We start from the raw sequence: 13,969 nt of genomic DNA on the forward strand, positions 1-13,969 counted from the left end.
CAGCTGGAAAGTGGATGGGCTGGGGCACTGAAAGCATTGCAGCAGGTGTCTCCACTGTGGGCATGATGGGAAGGTGTGGCTCAGACATTAAGGAGGGCTGGGTGAGGTGGCTCACGCCTGTAATCCCACCACCTTGAGAGACTGAGGTGAGTGGACCACCTGAAGTCAGGAGTTCAAGACCAGCCTGGCCAACATGGCAAAACTCCGTCTCTACCAAAAATACAAAAATTAGCCAGATATGGTGGCGTGCACGTGTAATCCCAGCTACTCAGGAGACTGAGGTAGGAGAATCACTCAGGAGGCAGAGGTTGCAGTGAGCTGAGATAGCACCACTGCACTCCAGGCTGGCTGACAGAGTAAGACTCCATCTCAAAAACAAAAAAGGTTAAGGAGATCTTAAGGAGGGTGGAGACAGGAACCAGGGGAGGGTACCCAGACAGTGAGTGGAGGAGCCATGCTGGGTAAGCCGCCTGCTTCTGTGCCCGGGGCTGGCCCTTCCCTTGGTGTTGCCCTCCTGCACTCTGTACTCCAGGAAATTCCTATACAGCCAGGCTGGGCAGGCCGGGTCAGAAAGGGCCCCACTGTTATGTGTGCCAGTCCTGGAGGGTAGGGGTGGCAGTGGCTGGTATCTGGGCCCCAGGGAAGGCAGCAGCCTCTTGTTTCTATACCCCACGAGCTTGCCTAAGAGGAAACCCCCCTCATTGTCCTCCCTGCAATGGAGGACTCCATGGAATGTCTGAGTCAAAGGCCCTCCTTGGAGAGCAATGGCAAAGCGACCAGGTCTGACAGCAGATGCAGACTGCCTAGGATCTCGAGCTCCTGCAGTTTCTGAATGGAGTCTGGGGTGGGAATTGCAATTGTGCGTTAATACAACTCCCAGGGGACACCAACACTACTGGCCCCCCCTGCCCAATGCCACCCTGCACTACCTCCACCCGTCCCCATAGCAAGCGTGTGGGGCTTCTGCCTGGAGTCCGTCCACCTGTCTTCCTGTCTCTGGTTCCCTCTACTGAACAAAACCTTTCCGCTCTCAACACGTGGATTCCAGGCGCAGCTTAGCCCCTCGGCCCTGGGTGTGCGTGTGACCAGGCCTTTCAGAACCCTGCACTCCCCGGCCGCTGAGACGAGTCTAGTAACGGGCATTGACCTGATTCAGGGCCACAAGAATAGGACCCGCCACTGTCTCAAATCCATGAATGAAAGGACCGCATGCTGCCAGGCAGAGGGCTGAGCTGCCGGCTTCTTCGTGCCCTATGAGCCAGAGCCTGGCCGGGTCTGTGTGACCGTCAGGTCACTGCACTTTTCGTTTACACGAGCTCATCTTTTCCTTTTTTGAAATCTGAGTTGAACACAGAGCCTGACTTGCTCCCAGCATCGCCCACCCCCGATGGAGCCATGTTTCAAAGGCGCAGTCCCTGAGCTCCTTACACGCAGGACCCTCCTGGCTGACGGAGGCCATGGAAGCAGCCTGAGTTAGGCGGCGCGGCACAGGGTTGCGGTGCTGAGGGGAGCCCACCGCACTGCAGCCAGGCCTCCCACAGACAGGAAGGATGTACCTTACCCGGGTCTCACAGCCACGTGGTGGCGGGCAGAACAGAGGGCCAGGTGTCCAGAGTACTCTGTGAAAGGCAATGTGCAGTCAGGTCTCGCTGAGGGGAGACAGGAAGGGGAGCCTCTGCGCCGCGCTGTGCACCTGCATCCTTTACACACCTACTTGTTCGCTTCACATGACGCCATGAGGAAGAGGAGCAGGGAGGGCGACTAACCTCAGGAGAGGCGTGTGCCTGGCCGAGACCTCCCATTGGAGATGGACCATCATGGGGGTCCAGTCTCTGACTCCAGCACTCTTAGTGGCCCACTGCTCGGGCACTGTGGGAACCCTCTCGAAGCTTCTCGGCAAGTCTGGCCGCACCATGGGCTGGGCAGGCAACAGGGACTGCAGCCTCTATATCTGTTAGTCAGATGCAAAGAGCAGTCACTGCAGGGACCGGAAGTCAACATTAGCTCATCACTGTGTCTTTGATGTATGTCTTCTGTGCTCTTTGGCCACCAGGTAACCTTGAAGCATAATTCTTCAAGAGATGATGGAGGCAGAAATAGAGGCCACCACCCTGCTCCCCACTAAGCCCCAAATGACCACTCCTTACACCAGCTGATGTCGGGAACATTTATTCAACTCTGTCAGCTCCCGCAGGTGTCAGCAACCTGTAGAAACATCCAGTCTGGACAACCACTTCCGTGCAGTCCTGCAGACCAGGGGGTCCCTGCTGCTCCCACCACCCCAAGGAGGTAAGAGCTTGAGGCCTCCGACATCCACTTTTGACTCAGGGGAGCCAGCCCACAGCCCAGTGAAAGGCACCCTCGAGTGAGCTCACACAGCGCCTCACCACACGCACTGCCCATTACCGTCCACCCCACGAGCTCCAGTGCTTGAGGCACTAGTCAGCTGACAAGTGTTTCCTGAGACTTAGGAGCCCAGCCATGTGCTAGGCTTTGATAGGGCTCAAGAGGAAATGACAGTCCCTTGCCCTCAGGGAGCTCGCTGTCTCGTTGGGGACTCAAGACACACACAGAGACTGGAGCGTCCAGTGGCGCAACACACAGTTGGGGGTGGGAGCTCACACAGGACCTATTCCACAGGGAAGGAGGAATGTGGGCTGGGTGGTTTGGGGAAGCCAGGCCCTGTGGATCAGAAGGGCTTAGCGGAGTAGAGGAGGGGAAAGGGGCCATGTCAGAGCAATATAGGGAAGGCACAGAGGCAGGAACGAGCGCAGCACAGTGACGGGCAGAGGGGGACACAAACTGCACCATTAGCAGAGAAGGGGTGTGTGGAGGTTTCCTCTAGGTTGGCCAAGGATCAGAACCAGAGTGGAAGCTGCTGGGGCTGGGAGTACCTTCTCTTCGGATACCCCCTAAGCCTTGCGCTATCCCAGGATGAGGCATGCAGTAGGAGGTAAGAACATATGACCCAAAGTGCATCGAAGACAGCAAGACTCCAGGGCAGGAATCCACAGGCTGCCCTCAAACCACCCTGACCCAAACCCACCCCAGCCCTGGTCAGTTTCGCCTTTTTTGGGGAAGCAGGTGAGAGCTTGTGGGTTCCCCAGGAGGCAGAGGTTGTGGTGAGCTGAGATCGTGCCATTGCACTCCAGCCTGGGCAACAAGAGCATAACTCCATCTCAAAAAAAAAAAAAAAAAAAAAAGAACCGTGGATTCCAGGCTGACTGGTTCAGGTGTGAAGATGGGAGGAGTCCTTGCCCTGCTCCCAGCCTGGGCCCTGCTCCCTTCAACTGCACTGCTGCACACTCAGAGAACACACAGAAAGCTCCTTCACCGACCTCTCACCCTGCCCAGAGCTACAGCGACCAGCAGCGAGGCCCTCATCCTCTTCCTCCCCAGCCCGCTGGGCTGAACACTTGGCTAGTTGGGAGGCACCGCTGACTGGGCTTGGTTGGTGGAAGCAGGATTCTTTCTCCCTGGGACAGACTCAGACCAAACTCAAGCTCCCACAGGTGTCCACAGCAGTCCAGCTTCCCCTGAGACCACACAGTGAAATCAGAGCCCAGCAAGGAGCAAAGGGCTCCTTTGTGGAAGCCAGTGACTAGTCAGGCAGAACAAGAAACACAAAATCAGAGAAAAAAATCTAGCCGAGGGGACCTATGCCAACATCTATGGAAGGGAAATGAGGTTCCAGAAACCTAACGCATCGCTCGCTAGGTCTAGAAGGGACTGACTAAAAAGCTCCCCTCCTTGGAATTCTTTATTCCCGAACAAGGGAAGGAGGCTTGGCCAGGGGAGGGAGGGGCACTACCTGTACAGTGGCCTTGACTCAGGGCTCAATGTGTGACAGGTAACGAACAGGCAGCAGGTGAAGCCCCAGGGGCTGAGGGTCTTAGCCTGGAGTCCAGGGGTGGGTTTCATTCAGGGAGTCCAGTGGCTCCTGAAATTGCTTAGGGTTTTTGAGTCTACGTGACTTGTCTGTTTTCCTAGAGAAGGTCCATAACCTTCATCAGATTTTCCAAGGGCTTCGTGTCCCCAGAGTGCTAAGAAGCCCTGCTCAGAAAGAAAAAGGAAGCTGCAGGTTTCATTTACATCTGGCAGAAGGTTTTGCCTCTAGAACCAGGTCTGCCACAAACTTGCTGTGTCAGCTTAGACCAGTCACTTCCTGTCTCTGAACTCTAGCCAAGTGGTGGACCAGGCAGGAGCAGAGAAGCCAGCTCTCCACACAGGCATCGAACCACCACCAGTGGCAGAGAGTAGCCTGTGTCCAGGCAGCCAGGATGAGATCTGCCCCAGCTGTGGCCCCCACCAGGCCTGGGGAGTTTGTCCACCAGAGCTTGTGATCTGCCTCCAATTCCAGGCTCCAACCAGTCACCTCCACTGGTCACCACAGCGCATCTCTCCAGGAAGGTCTTCGTAGTGGTTGTGTCCTCATGCCGGGGTGCAGTGCCAGCCAGGCCCCCGTGGAACCCCATTCCTGGTCTCCATGTCCAGATGGGCCCTGCACCTATCCGTCATAAGATCCTCCCACTCTGCATCTGTCCACAGAAACAAAGACATCAGGATCAGGTGTGGTGCCATCACATGGCCCTGACCAGCCACCCCTCTGGGGCTAGGAGGGAGTGACCAGCTGGCCTACCCTGAGTCTGTCCTAGGGTTTGAATGAATCCTCTCTGTCCGCTACTAAGCACTGCAAGGATTATTAATCCCATTTACAGATGAGACACCTTGGGTTCAGGGCATTTTGGTGACTGACTCCAGGTGTCCCAAGCCCCTGTTTAATTTCTTCATCTTTGCCATCAGTGCTAGTCTGCAGCACCTGGAAGTGGTAGGCAGAGGACAAACAGCCTCTGAGGAGCCACAGCCACACAGCACTGAGGACGGGCAGGAGGGCAGTGGGGAGGGACGAGTCTCCAGCACTCAGTACAGACTGGACATGGGGAAGGCTCTGGAAGTGCAGGTCCCCGAAAGCCCCAGCTCCCTTCCTCCCAAACCACTCCCAAGGATGCCATGTCCCCTCTAAACACCCATATCACTCCTGAACCCCCTGCCCCAGCTCCTATCACATGGCCCCACATCCTCCCAGCTCCATTGCCCATGTTTTAGCAGTGGAAATAAAAGGTCCTGGGATCCAGAATCCAAAACAAAGCCCTGGCTTCCACCCATTGTACCACTGAGTACGGACTGTGGTGTAGGCAAGCTTGGCAAACCTGCTTCCTTATCTGCCAAAAGGCTGAAGAGACCCATGCCTCTGAGCACCAGCTTGGAATCAGAGGTCCTGGAGCAGAGTCCTGGCTGCCCCCTTCCTCACTGCCAGACCTTGGCCAGGCCTCTTAGCTGGGGGCCTCATGTTCTCTTGCCCAGATGACCCAAGCACCTCGAGGCTCTAGCTCTTCTCACGTCAGTCTGCCCTCACAATGCCTCTGGTTCTCCTTCTAAAGCATAAGTCTGAGATCAGAGCACTCATCTCACTAAAAATCTCGGTGTCAGCCGGGCGCGGTGGCTCATGCCTAATCCCAGCACTTTGGGAGGCCAAGGTGGGTGGATCACGAGGTCAAGAGATCAAGACCATCCTGGTCAACATGGTGAAACCCTGACTCTACTAAAAATACAAAAATTAGCTAGGCGTGGTGGCGCACGCCTGTAGACCCAGCTACTCGGGAGGCTGAGGCAGGAGAATTGCTTGAACTCAGGAGGCGGAGGTTGCAGTGAGCCAAGATCGTGCCATTGCACTCCAGCCTGGGTAACAACAGCGAAACCCCGTCTAAAAAAAAATCTCAGTATCCCGAGCCAGGTGCAGTGGCTTATGCCTGTAATCCCAGCACTTTGGGAGGCCAAGATGGGCAGATCACGAGGTTAGGAGTTTGACACCAGCCTGGCTAATATGGTGAAACTCTGTCTCTACTAAAAATACAAAAATTAGCCAGGAGTGATGGCACACCCCTGTAGTCCCAGCTACTCGGGAGGCTGAGGCAGGAGAATTGCTTGAACCCAGGAGGTGGAGGTTGCAGTGAGCCAAGATTGTGCCACTGCACTCCAGCCTGGGCGACAAGGCAAGACTCCATCTCAAAAAAGAAAAAAAAAAAAAAACTCAGTATTCTTGCCCTCCTGACCATGAAGTCTTTGTAGGGCAAACCTCCCCTTAGGACACCTGGAGTCAGTCACCAAACTATCAGGATCCCCCCGCAAAAAACACCCTTCTACACAATTGCTCTTCCTAGAACAATTTTATTTGTCCCCATGACCTGGTTCAAAGCCATCAAACTCCCCTGGGTGACACAGAGAAGCCAGTCACCCTCCTTGGTCTCATCCCAGAGCGCTTTGTAAGCTGGCCCCAACTATCATCCACATCACACACCAAGTGTGAGCAGCCGGTGACACGGCCTGCGGTCCTCATCTGTGTCTCTGGGAGAGCCCAGCGTGGGGCAGTCAGTGGCACATGGGGTGGCAGAATCCACTAAGGCTCTGTGCAACAGTGACCTCATCCTCTCTCATCCAGTAGCTGCAATTACAACCCTAACATCCCAGCGAAGAGGCGCCCCTCATCTATATCTGCACTTACAGATGAGCAAACTGAGACATGAAGTGAAATGACACTCCAGGACAGCAGAGAGTGTGTACAGGACCCAGGAGGCCTGGGGGCTGAGGTTGGGCGTGGGGATTGTGGAAAGTGGCCCTCTCCAAGTCTCCTTCAACTCTGACATTCTGGGGATGAAGATCCGGTAAGCAGCTCATTACAGTGAGACCTATAGACGGGTACCCCCACAACCCCACCTGCCCTCAAGGATCAACACCACCCCACCGCACCACCCTCAGCCCTGAGAGGGACTCTGGCCAGCCCCGCAGGTCTCACCTGCTCTAAGCCGGATGGGCCAGGGAAGGAGAACCATGGCAGGAGCCCGAAGCAGCTGAGTGCAGCCAGCTGGAGGGTCCCAAGGGAGGAACGCAAGGGGGTGGCCGGAGCCCGGGGGTGGCCCACACCTTCAAGAGCCCAAGCCAGCCGTGCCCCTCGGCCAGGATCCCATCCAGAGAGGGGGCTGCAGCCCAGGGCCATCTCCAGGGGTCGAGGAGGCAGGTGCAGGACAGGAAGCAGCCGTCGGCAGCAGGCCCTGGGCGCGTCATAGCACGCGGCCTAAGTGGGCGGTCTGGCCCTCCGGCCCGTGGCCGTGGCTGCGCTGGTGGGTCTTGAGCGAGCCCTCGCGCGCGAAGCTCTTGCCGCAGCGGGGGCAGAAGTAGGGCCGCCGCTCCCCGAAGACGCCGGGGCGGCGTGGGTGCGGCGCGGGCATGCGCGCGTGGGTGCGCTGGTGGTTGAGCAGGAAGCGCGGCTCACGGAAGCAGCGGCCGCACTGGGCGCACTGGTGCGGCTTCTCGCCGCTGTGGATGCGCTGGTGCGTGAGCAGGTTCTGCTTGAGGCTGAAGCAGCGGCCGCACTCGGGGCAGGGGAAGGGCCTCTCCCCGGTGTGCGTGCGCTGGTGCACCTCGAGGTTGTGCTTGACGCTGAAGGCCTTCCCGCACTCGGGGCACACGAAGGCGGCAGCGCGGCCCGCTCCGGCGTGCGCCTTCTGGTGCCGCACTAGGCTGGGTTGCTGCGAGAAGGTCTGGCCGCACAGCGGGCAGCTGTAGGGCTGCTCCTCCGCCGGGTGGTGGATGACCAGGCCTCGCTCGTCCCCTAGACCCTCCTCCCCGTCCCCGGCAGGGGACCCGCCCCCGGAGGACGCCAGCTCGGTCATGGGCACTTCAGCTGCAATCACCAGTCCCTAGGGAGACAGAAGCGGAGAGAGGGGTTGAGGGACCCGAGGGTTAGCCAACCCCCAGCCTGGTGGGGGACACTCGCCTCCCACAACCTCACCTTTTGCCCCGTTTTGTTCAAGCTCAAGTTCCCCTGCTGGGAATCGGTTGCCAGAGGATTGCCCTTTACTCACGGCCTATACTCCTTCCAGGCCCTTCTCAAGGGCACCTCCTCCTGGAAGCCTTCCCCAACCCTTCCACCCCAGTCTTACACCATGTGACACAACCCTGTGGCCCTCACTCATCCCGCTGCACGAGAGTCAGTCATGTCACCTTTGTCCCCCAACTCCCAGCACCTTAAGGACAGAGCTGCCTTCTTTTAACCCCAGCACCAAGCACCATGCCAGCCACACAAGACACTGGATAGATGCCGATGCGTAATATACGGGGACTCCTAGAATTTTGTTACCTTCATCTAAATATGTCTTTTCCCTCAACCAGATTCTCAAGGACAGGGGGAGGTAGGATGGTGCACCCCAAACTTGGAGAGAAGGATGGGATTATCAGTGATTTAAAGATATTTTTGCAAAGCTTCAAACAAGAAACAAAAACACAACCCTGTAAACCTGAAAGTGACCTCAGTTAAACATTAGAGGCAGCAGCTCTTTGTTTATCAAAACGAGGCATGTGTTCAAAAGGTTTCCAAGTCACTGAACCAGGGTGTGAGCTCCCAGGGGGACTGGTCTCAGCGTGATTCCTCCTGGTATCCTCACAGCAAAGCCAGGCCCAGGCCTGGGCAGCACACTCTGCCCAGCCAGCCCCCAAACGCGGCTCACTTCGTGCTGGTTCTCCTAAGATTCCTCTTAAATTGTTTCCCATTGTCCTCATAAAGGCCCCGAGAAAGGGGCAGAACAGAGTTATGGAGCCCTGCTTGAAAATGGGGAAACTGAGGCTCAGTGAGGTCAACATACTTGCCAAGGTCACAGAGCAAGGTGAGCCTGGACTAGGCCTTAAGTCTCCTCCCTCACTGTTGAAAGCTCTTTTCAATGTACTAGCTGCTCAACAACTAAACACTCCCCAAAACATACACACACACACACACCCCACTGCCACCATCCCAGGACACAGAGCCATGCATTCCAAAGGGCCACTTTTCCTGTGGGGGCCAGGAGTCTACTGCTACCACTCCCATGACCCCCCGAAAAATTGGGCTCCTGCAGGGCCCTGAGGCCCGCTTCATCCATTCTCCCCAACCCCATCAGGGAGGCCGGCTGGATGTTCCACTGGACCTCCCGGAAGGCCTCTCTTCACTTCCAGCCTCAGTCAACCTATCTGCAGAGTGGGGTCTCAGAGCCACCTCCTCTGTCTTCCCTACCCTCGAGGCCAGGGTGGAACTGACACCCTGCGGAAGGAGACAAGTCCTACTTGCAAGAGACCCCACCCACAAATCTTTCCACAGGCAGCTGCACTGACATCTGCAAAGACAGATCATCAAAGTCCCCTTGGCCAATCTCAGCCTGGCCCTGTCACTGGGCAGCCTCCTCACTCTCCCCTGCTATACCCCTGACGGAGGCCACGCCTGCACGCCGAGAGGCCCCTCGTCTCTCCCCCAAGTTCTTCCGTCCCATGCCACACTCACAGCCCAGCTGAGCCCCTGCTCCTCCGGTCTCCGGTGGCAGCTCTTTGCTCTACGGTCTGCGCTGCTCAACGCAAATACGGTAACTCTCCCGCAGCGACTCCCGCGCCCCTTCTCCCCGCCCCCATAAAGACGGCAAGCCTCCCGCGACGTTGCTCTTATCAAATAGCTGCATTAATCGGAAGAGCTGACCCCCACCCCACCCGACCCTACGCACAACCTTGCCAACTTCGGCGGCCGCAGCAACCCCAGAGAAATATGGTAAACTCTGCGTCGCAACCCCACCCCCACGAAAATACGTAGGCCTCCACCCTGCTGCCGCAACCCACCCCGCCAGGCTGCAAGCCCCAGCTACCAGAGGGAATGAATGCAGCCCACCCCCCGCGGCCGCAGCGCCCCCCGCGGAACCAAGCAATCCGGGATAAATACGTAATTAAGTCGTGGCGCTCGCACTCCCGGAAAGGACCTGCGCGGCTCCCGACAAATACGGTAGCGCGCCCGCAGTGACCCGCCCCCGAGGGTCCGCCTTCGGCCTCGGTAAATACGGTAACCTCCCGCCGCAGCCCCAGCGCGGCCCCGCGCGGACTCACATGGCGCCGCCTCCCCAGCCGTCCGTCTCCGCCGCAGCGCCGCAGTCGCCGGCGTTGCCGCAGCCGCACAGCAGCCCCGTGAGGCTGGGAGGTCTAACTCGCCGGCAGCCCGGCTGGCGGAAAAGGGGGCTGCGAGCGCTGCGCCCGCCCGGGCCGGAGCGGCGACTGTGCGGGGGCTGGTTCCGGGTCCTGAATATCCCACGGGCGGGTCTCGCCAAGCCCCTAGATCCGCCGACCCAGACATTTCCCGTTTCAGGATTTCCCGAGGCCCACATTCGGCCGTTATAGCACCATCCCTATTTCCCTAATCCCAAGGCCAGGCCCACAAACCGCCCACAGCGACCAGAAAGAAGGTCGGACGGAGGCGCTGGCCTTTCCCTGGGTGACGTGGGATGAGCGCAGGAGCCGGCGGCGGCCGGCCCTGGGCGAGGGTTTCAGGGCTGGAGGCAACAGTCAAAGGGGCCGAATCCGGGAGCTGCCCTCACTAACAGTTTTCCCAGAGTCCGCCTGACTATGTGGCCTGGGTTATATCACGAGTGACCAGAGGCAAAGGAAGAAGACATCGGGCCCCGATTGATCCCACCTCCTCAGAACGGAGGCCACAGTCAAGACATAAGATATCCCATAAAAGAGCAGCTTCTAACGTCTGGAGTAGCAGCTGGCATGAGAGGGCAGAGCCAAATTATAGCTTCCAGCTGCCATTTAATGATAATGCCCCCTACTCGGACATGACTTTGCTTTTTACAAAGCCCTTTTCCATGTATGATCTCGTGGGAACCGTCCAATAACCAGGTGCAGTCTAGCTTGTGCAGGTATTATTAATATCCCATTTTATAGGTGGGAAAATAAAATGGAAACAGAGTGGCTTCCTCCAACACCCACAGCTCTAAGTAGCAGAGCCCAGATGGGGACACGCATCGTGACCCAGCTTGCACCACTCTGGGACTGAGACCCTCAGACATAAATAGGGTGTGACAACAAGGAAATAAAAACCTGACCCCAGTGAGAAAGTGCCTGAGGGCGTACATTTGACAGACAAAGAAACGGGGGCCTGAGAGGAAAAGTGATTTTAAAAGTCACAACAGGTAGAAGAACATTAAATAGGCTTTTTTCTCTGTGGCCTCTGTGTAGCTACCAGGTGGAGAAATGAGATTCTCTCCGCAAGGCCTGGACAGGGATCCTTGCAGCAGACAGTGGATGTGGCAGTTGGGGCAGCACTGTCCCTGATGGAGGGCGTTGGGAGACACAGGCCTCCTGTTATCATGAGGGTCCCCCCCGCAGCTCTGCAGGTGCCCACTGTGCCTTCTGGAGCCTGTGAACTAAAGAATTCCAGCGGTGAGCCCTTACACTGTAAAATCAGTCCCTTCCTCCCAACACCAGGCCCGGAGGCCAGGCCTGCCTGCTTTCACAGCTCACTCGGAGGACCAGTCTGTTCCAGCAGGCCCCACTGGGCTGGCCCATGGGCTCTGGAGAAGCCACTCCTACCCCAGTCCCCACCCCATCCCTTCACTGCCCCTGGAGACACTCGCTGCTGGATGTGGGACTTGAGGAGTTCCATATCTCAAGAAAATTGGTATTTTTAAATAGAGACCACAGGAAGGGAATACTGGGAAGACAAAGAAATGAGTCCACAGGACAGATGTTGAGTTCCCCTGGATCAAGACCAGCACTCCAGGCACTGATGACCACCCCACCCGTGCCTCCACTCTCCAGCCCCTGCCATCATCTGCCAGGGCACGCAAAGTTCACCTCCTCTGCAGACGATAAGAGAAATGGGGACACTTGGTGAAGACCATGTTTCAAAAGCAAAATCAATAATATGCCTGAGGATGTTTCCCATATTTTTAGCAGCATTTTCTAGGTAAGATGAACCAAAATAGAAAGGAAAAGAACATAGCTAGGGGATGGGGGTGCACACAGACACATGCATACCACCTCAAGCCTGCCCTGCCTCAGCGGGGAAGCCAAGTCCCAGGGGCTCACAGAGGCTATTCTCTGCTCTGCCACAGTGGTTTGGGCTTCACTTCTCTAGTTTCATGCACATACACCCCTGCCCTGTCTCCCCCAAGGTCCCTCCTCACCCCATTCTTAGGTGCTGCGGTGAGCACGATAGAGTGCCAGTGTGGAAACACCTGCAAACCAGCCATGCTGCATGCTTCCTCATACAGGCAGCGCAGTGGCTGGCACAGGAATCACCACTGTCCTGACAGATCCATGTGGCAGCTGGACTCTGGACCCTAACAAAGGCCTGGACTGCCCACTACCCAGGTGTCCTGAAGAACAGCAGACCATGGCTCCTGTGTGGGTAGACAAGTAGCTCAGGTGAACCCTGTCCAGACCCTGCACTGTAGTTACCCTGAACAGGGGGACAAATAGATCACCCCCTGGGCCTCCTTAGGGCAGCTCCAGACCCTGGTCCCTGCATCCTCCGGCACCTCCTATGGGGCTGACCTACATCAATTCAAACACCCTTACACTTGCAGCAGGCCTGCTTCACACTGGAGTTGGTTAATTCTTTATGTGGGTTAAGCTAAACAAGAGAAAACTCTTTCTTTCCCTTTCCATGGGCACAATTGCTCTGCAAGTAGCCGCTCAAGTTTATTAAAACAACAATAGCTACCATTTATTGAGTGCTTGCTGCGTGCCAGGCACTATACCATAAGCTTTACATAAGTTACTTGCCCAAGGACCTGTGGTGTAAATGACAAAGCCAGAATTGAACCCCAGAACTATCTGGCTCTTGCGGGGATGGTGAGCAGAGGGAGGAGAGTGAAGGGAAAAGAAACAATGTTTCTAGCTTCTTATCAATAGGAGCATCATCCTATCACCCCCGGGGCTGTGCTGTTCAGTAGCCCTGTGAGGCTATTTAATTAAAATTGAATAAAGTTCAGTTCCTCAGCTGCACCAGCCACATTTAAATACTCAATAGCCACATGTGGCTAATGGCTATGGAATGGACAGCACAGATGTAGAGTGCTGTCATCATCAGGAAATGTTCTCTGTCAAACAGCCCGTCTAGGACACCTCCTTCAAACCCAAGCAACCCAAGAGAGGCTGTTTTCTTTTTAGCCTAAGGGATACCTAAGGGAGTTCATTCATTTCCCTCTCTCAGTGCCCCTGCCATGAGCCGGGAAGACTAGAACACACTATTTTTGACCCCAACATTCCTCCTCTTGCCAAAAGGTCAAAGATGTTTCTTTACCGAATTCAAACCATTTAAAATAATAACAAAAGGTTTCAGGGGCATCCCCCACTCCCGCCAGTTTCTCTCTGCCAAGTCCCCGAGGGGCTGCCCTCTCCCTCGGCCTGTGCTATCGTGGGGGCGCTGAGTGGCAGCTTCTGGTCACTGCAGTCTACCCTTCGCAGGCAGCTCCCCTGGGGCTGGGCAGTGGGACACCAAACCCTCCCAATGAGTTTGCTACTTAAAGCTGTGGGTGTTGGAGGAAGCCAGTCTGTTTCCATTTTATTTTCCCATCTATAAAATGGGATATTAATGAGGCTGACAGCCTTACCGAAAGACTTGAAGCTCCTGTCCCTTGCCAAAAAACAACCATTTTTCAAGAAGCTATACCATTTTTCTTAGCTCCAGCCTTGCTCCTAACAAAAAAATACAAGGATGATGCAGGCAGTTCCAGAAGCCCCAACACCACCAAGCTCACCTGGCTCCACATGCCAGCCACTGCACCGCCCGAACGAAGCAGCATGGCTGCGTCTGCAGGATGTTTCCACATCTGTGGCCACGTGGCCACAGATCCCCACTGCAGAGCTGCACTTACCAGGCCTTGGACAGGATTCAAAGGTCTGCACTTACCTGGCCATAGACCCCATAGAAATCTTTAAAGTCTCGATTTACTTATGGCTGTTTTCTGTTCCCTTTACATGCTCCAGAGTATTTTGGATTATAAACCACTAGGATAACAAATCTGACTGTCTTGTCTTGGACTTAATGACAGTGTCTCTTCCTAAACATTCTCTGACCCAGGTTTTTCATTTTTAAATGAAAGAAAATGAAAAC

At 56.0% G+C, this 13,969-nt stretch overlaps 1 protein-coding gene across 1 annotated transcript; it reads right to left on the bottom strand.

The window, feature by feature from the left end:
* Positions 1 to 2,153: 2,153 nt before the first annotated feature.
* On the bottom strand, positions 2,154 to 9,948 carry LOC108298038 (zinc finger and SCAN domain-containing protein 2-like). Its single transcript, XM_017520745.2, has 3 exons — positions 9,794 to 9,948; positions 6,854 to 7,757; positions 2,154 to 4,538 (listed from the first exon to the last, which is right to left on the bottom strand). The coding sequence occupies exon 2, from the start codon at positions 7,728 to 7,730 to the stop codon at positions 7,119 to 7,121; it is 612 nt and encodes a 203-aa protein (XP_017376234.1). The 5' UTR covers positions 7,731 to 7,757; positions 9,794 to 9,948; the 3' UTR covers positions 2,154 to 4,538; positions 6,854 to 7,118.
* Between the last annotated feature and the right edge of the window lie 4,021 nt (positions 9,949 to 13,969).

Source organism: Cebus imitator, unplaced genomic scaffold, assembly GCF_001604975.1.
Source record: "Cebus imitator isolate Cc_AM_T3 unplaced genomic scaffold, Cebus_imitator-1.0 Scaffold20, whole genome shotgun sequence".
NCBI classification, from domain to species: Eukaryota; Metazoa; Chordata; class Mammalia; order Primates; family Cebidae; genus Cebus; species Cebus imitator.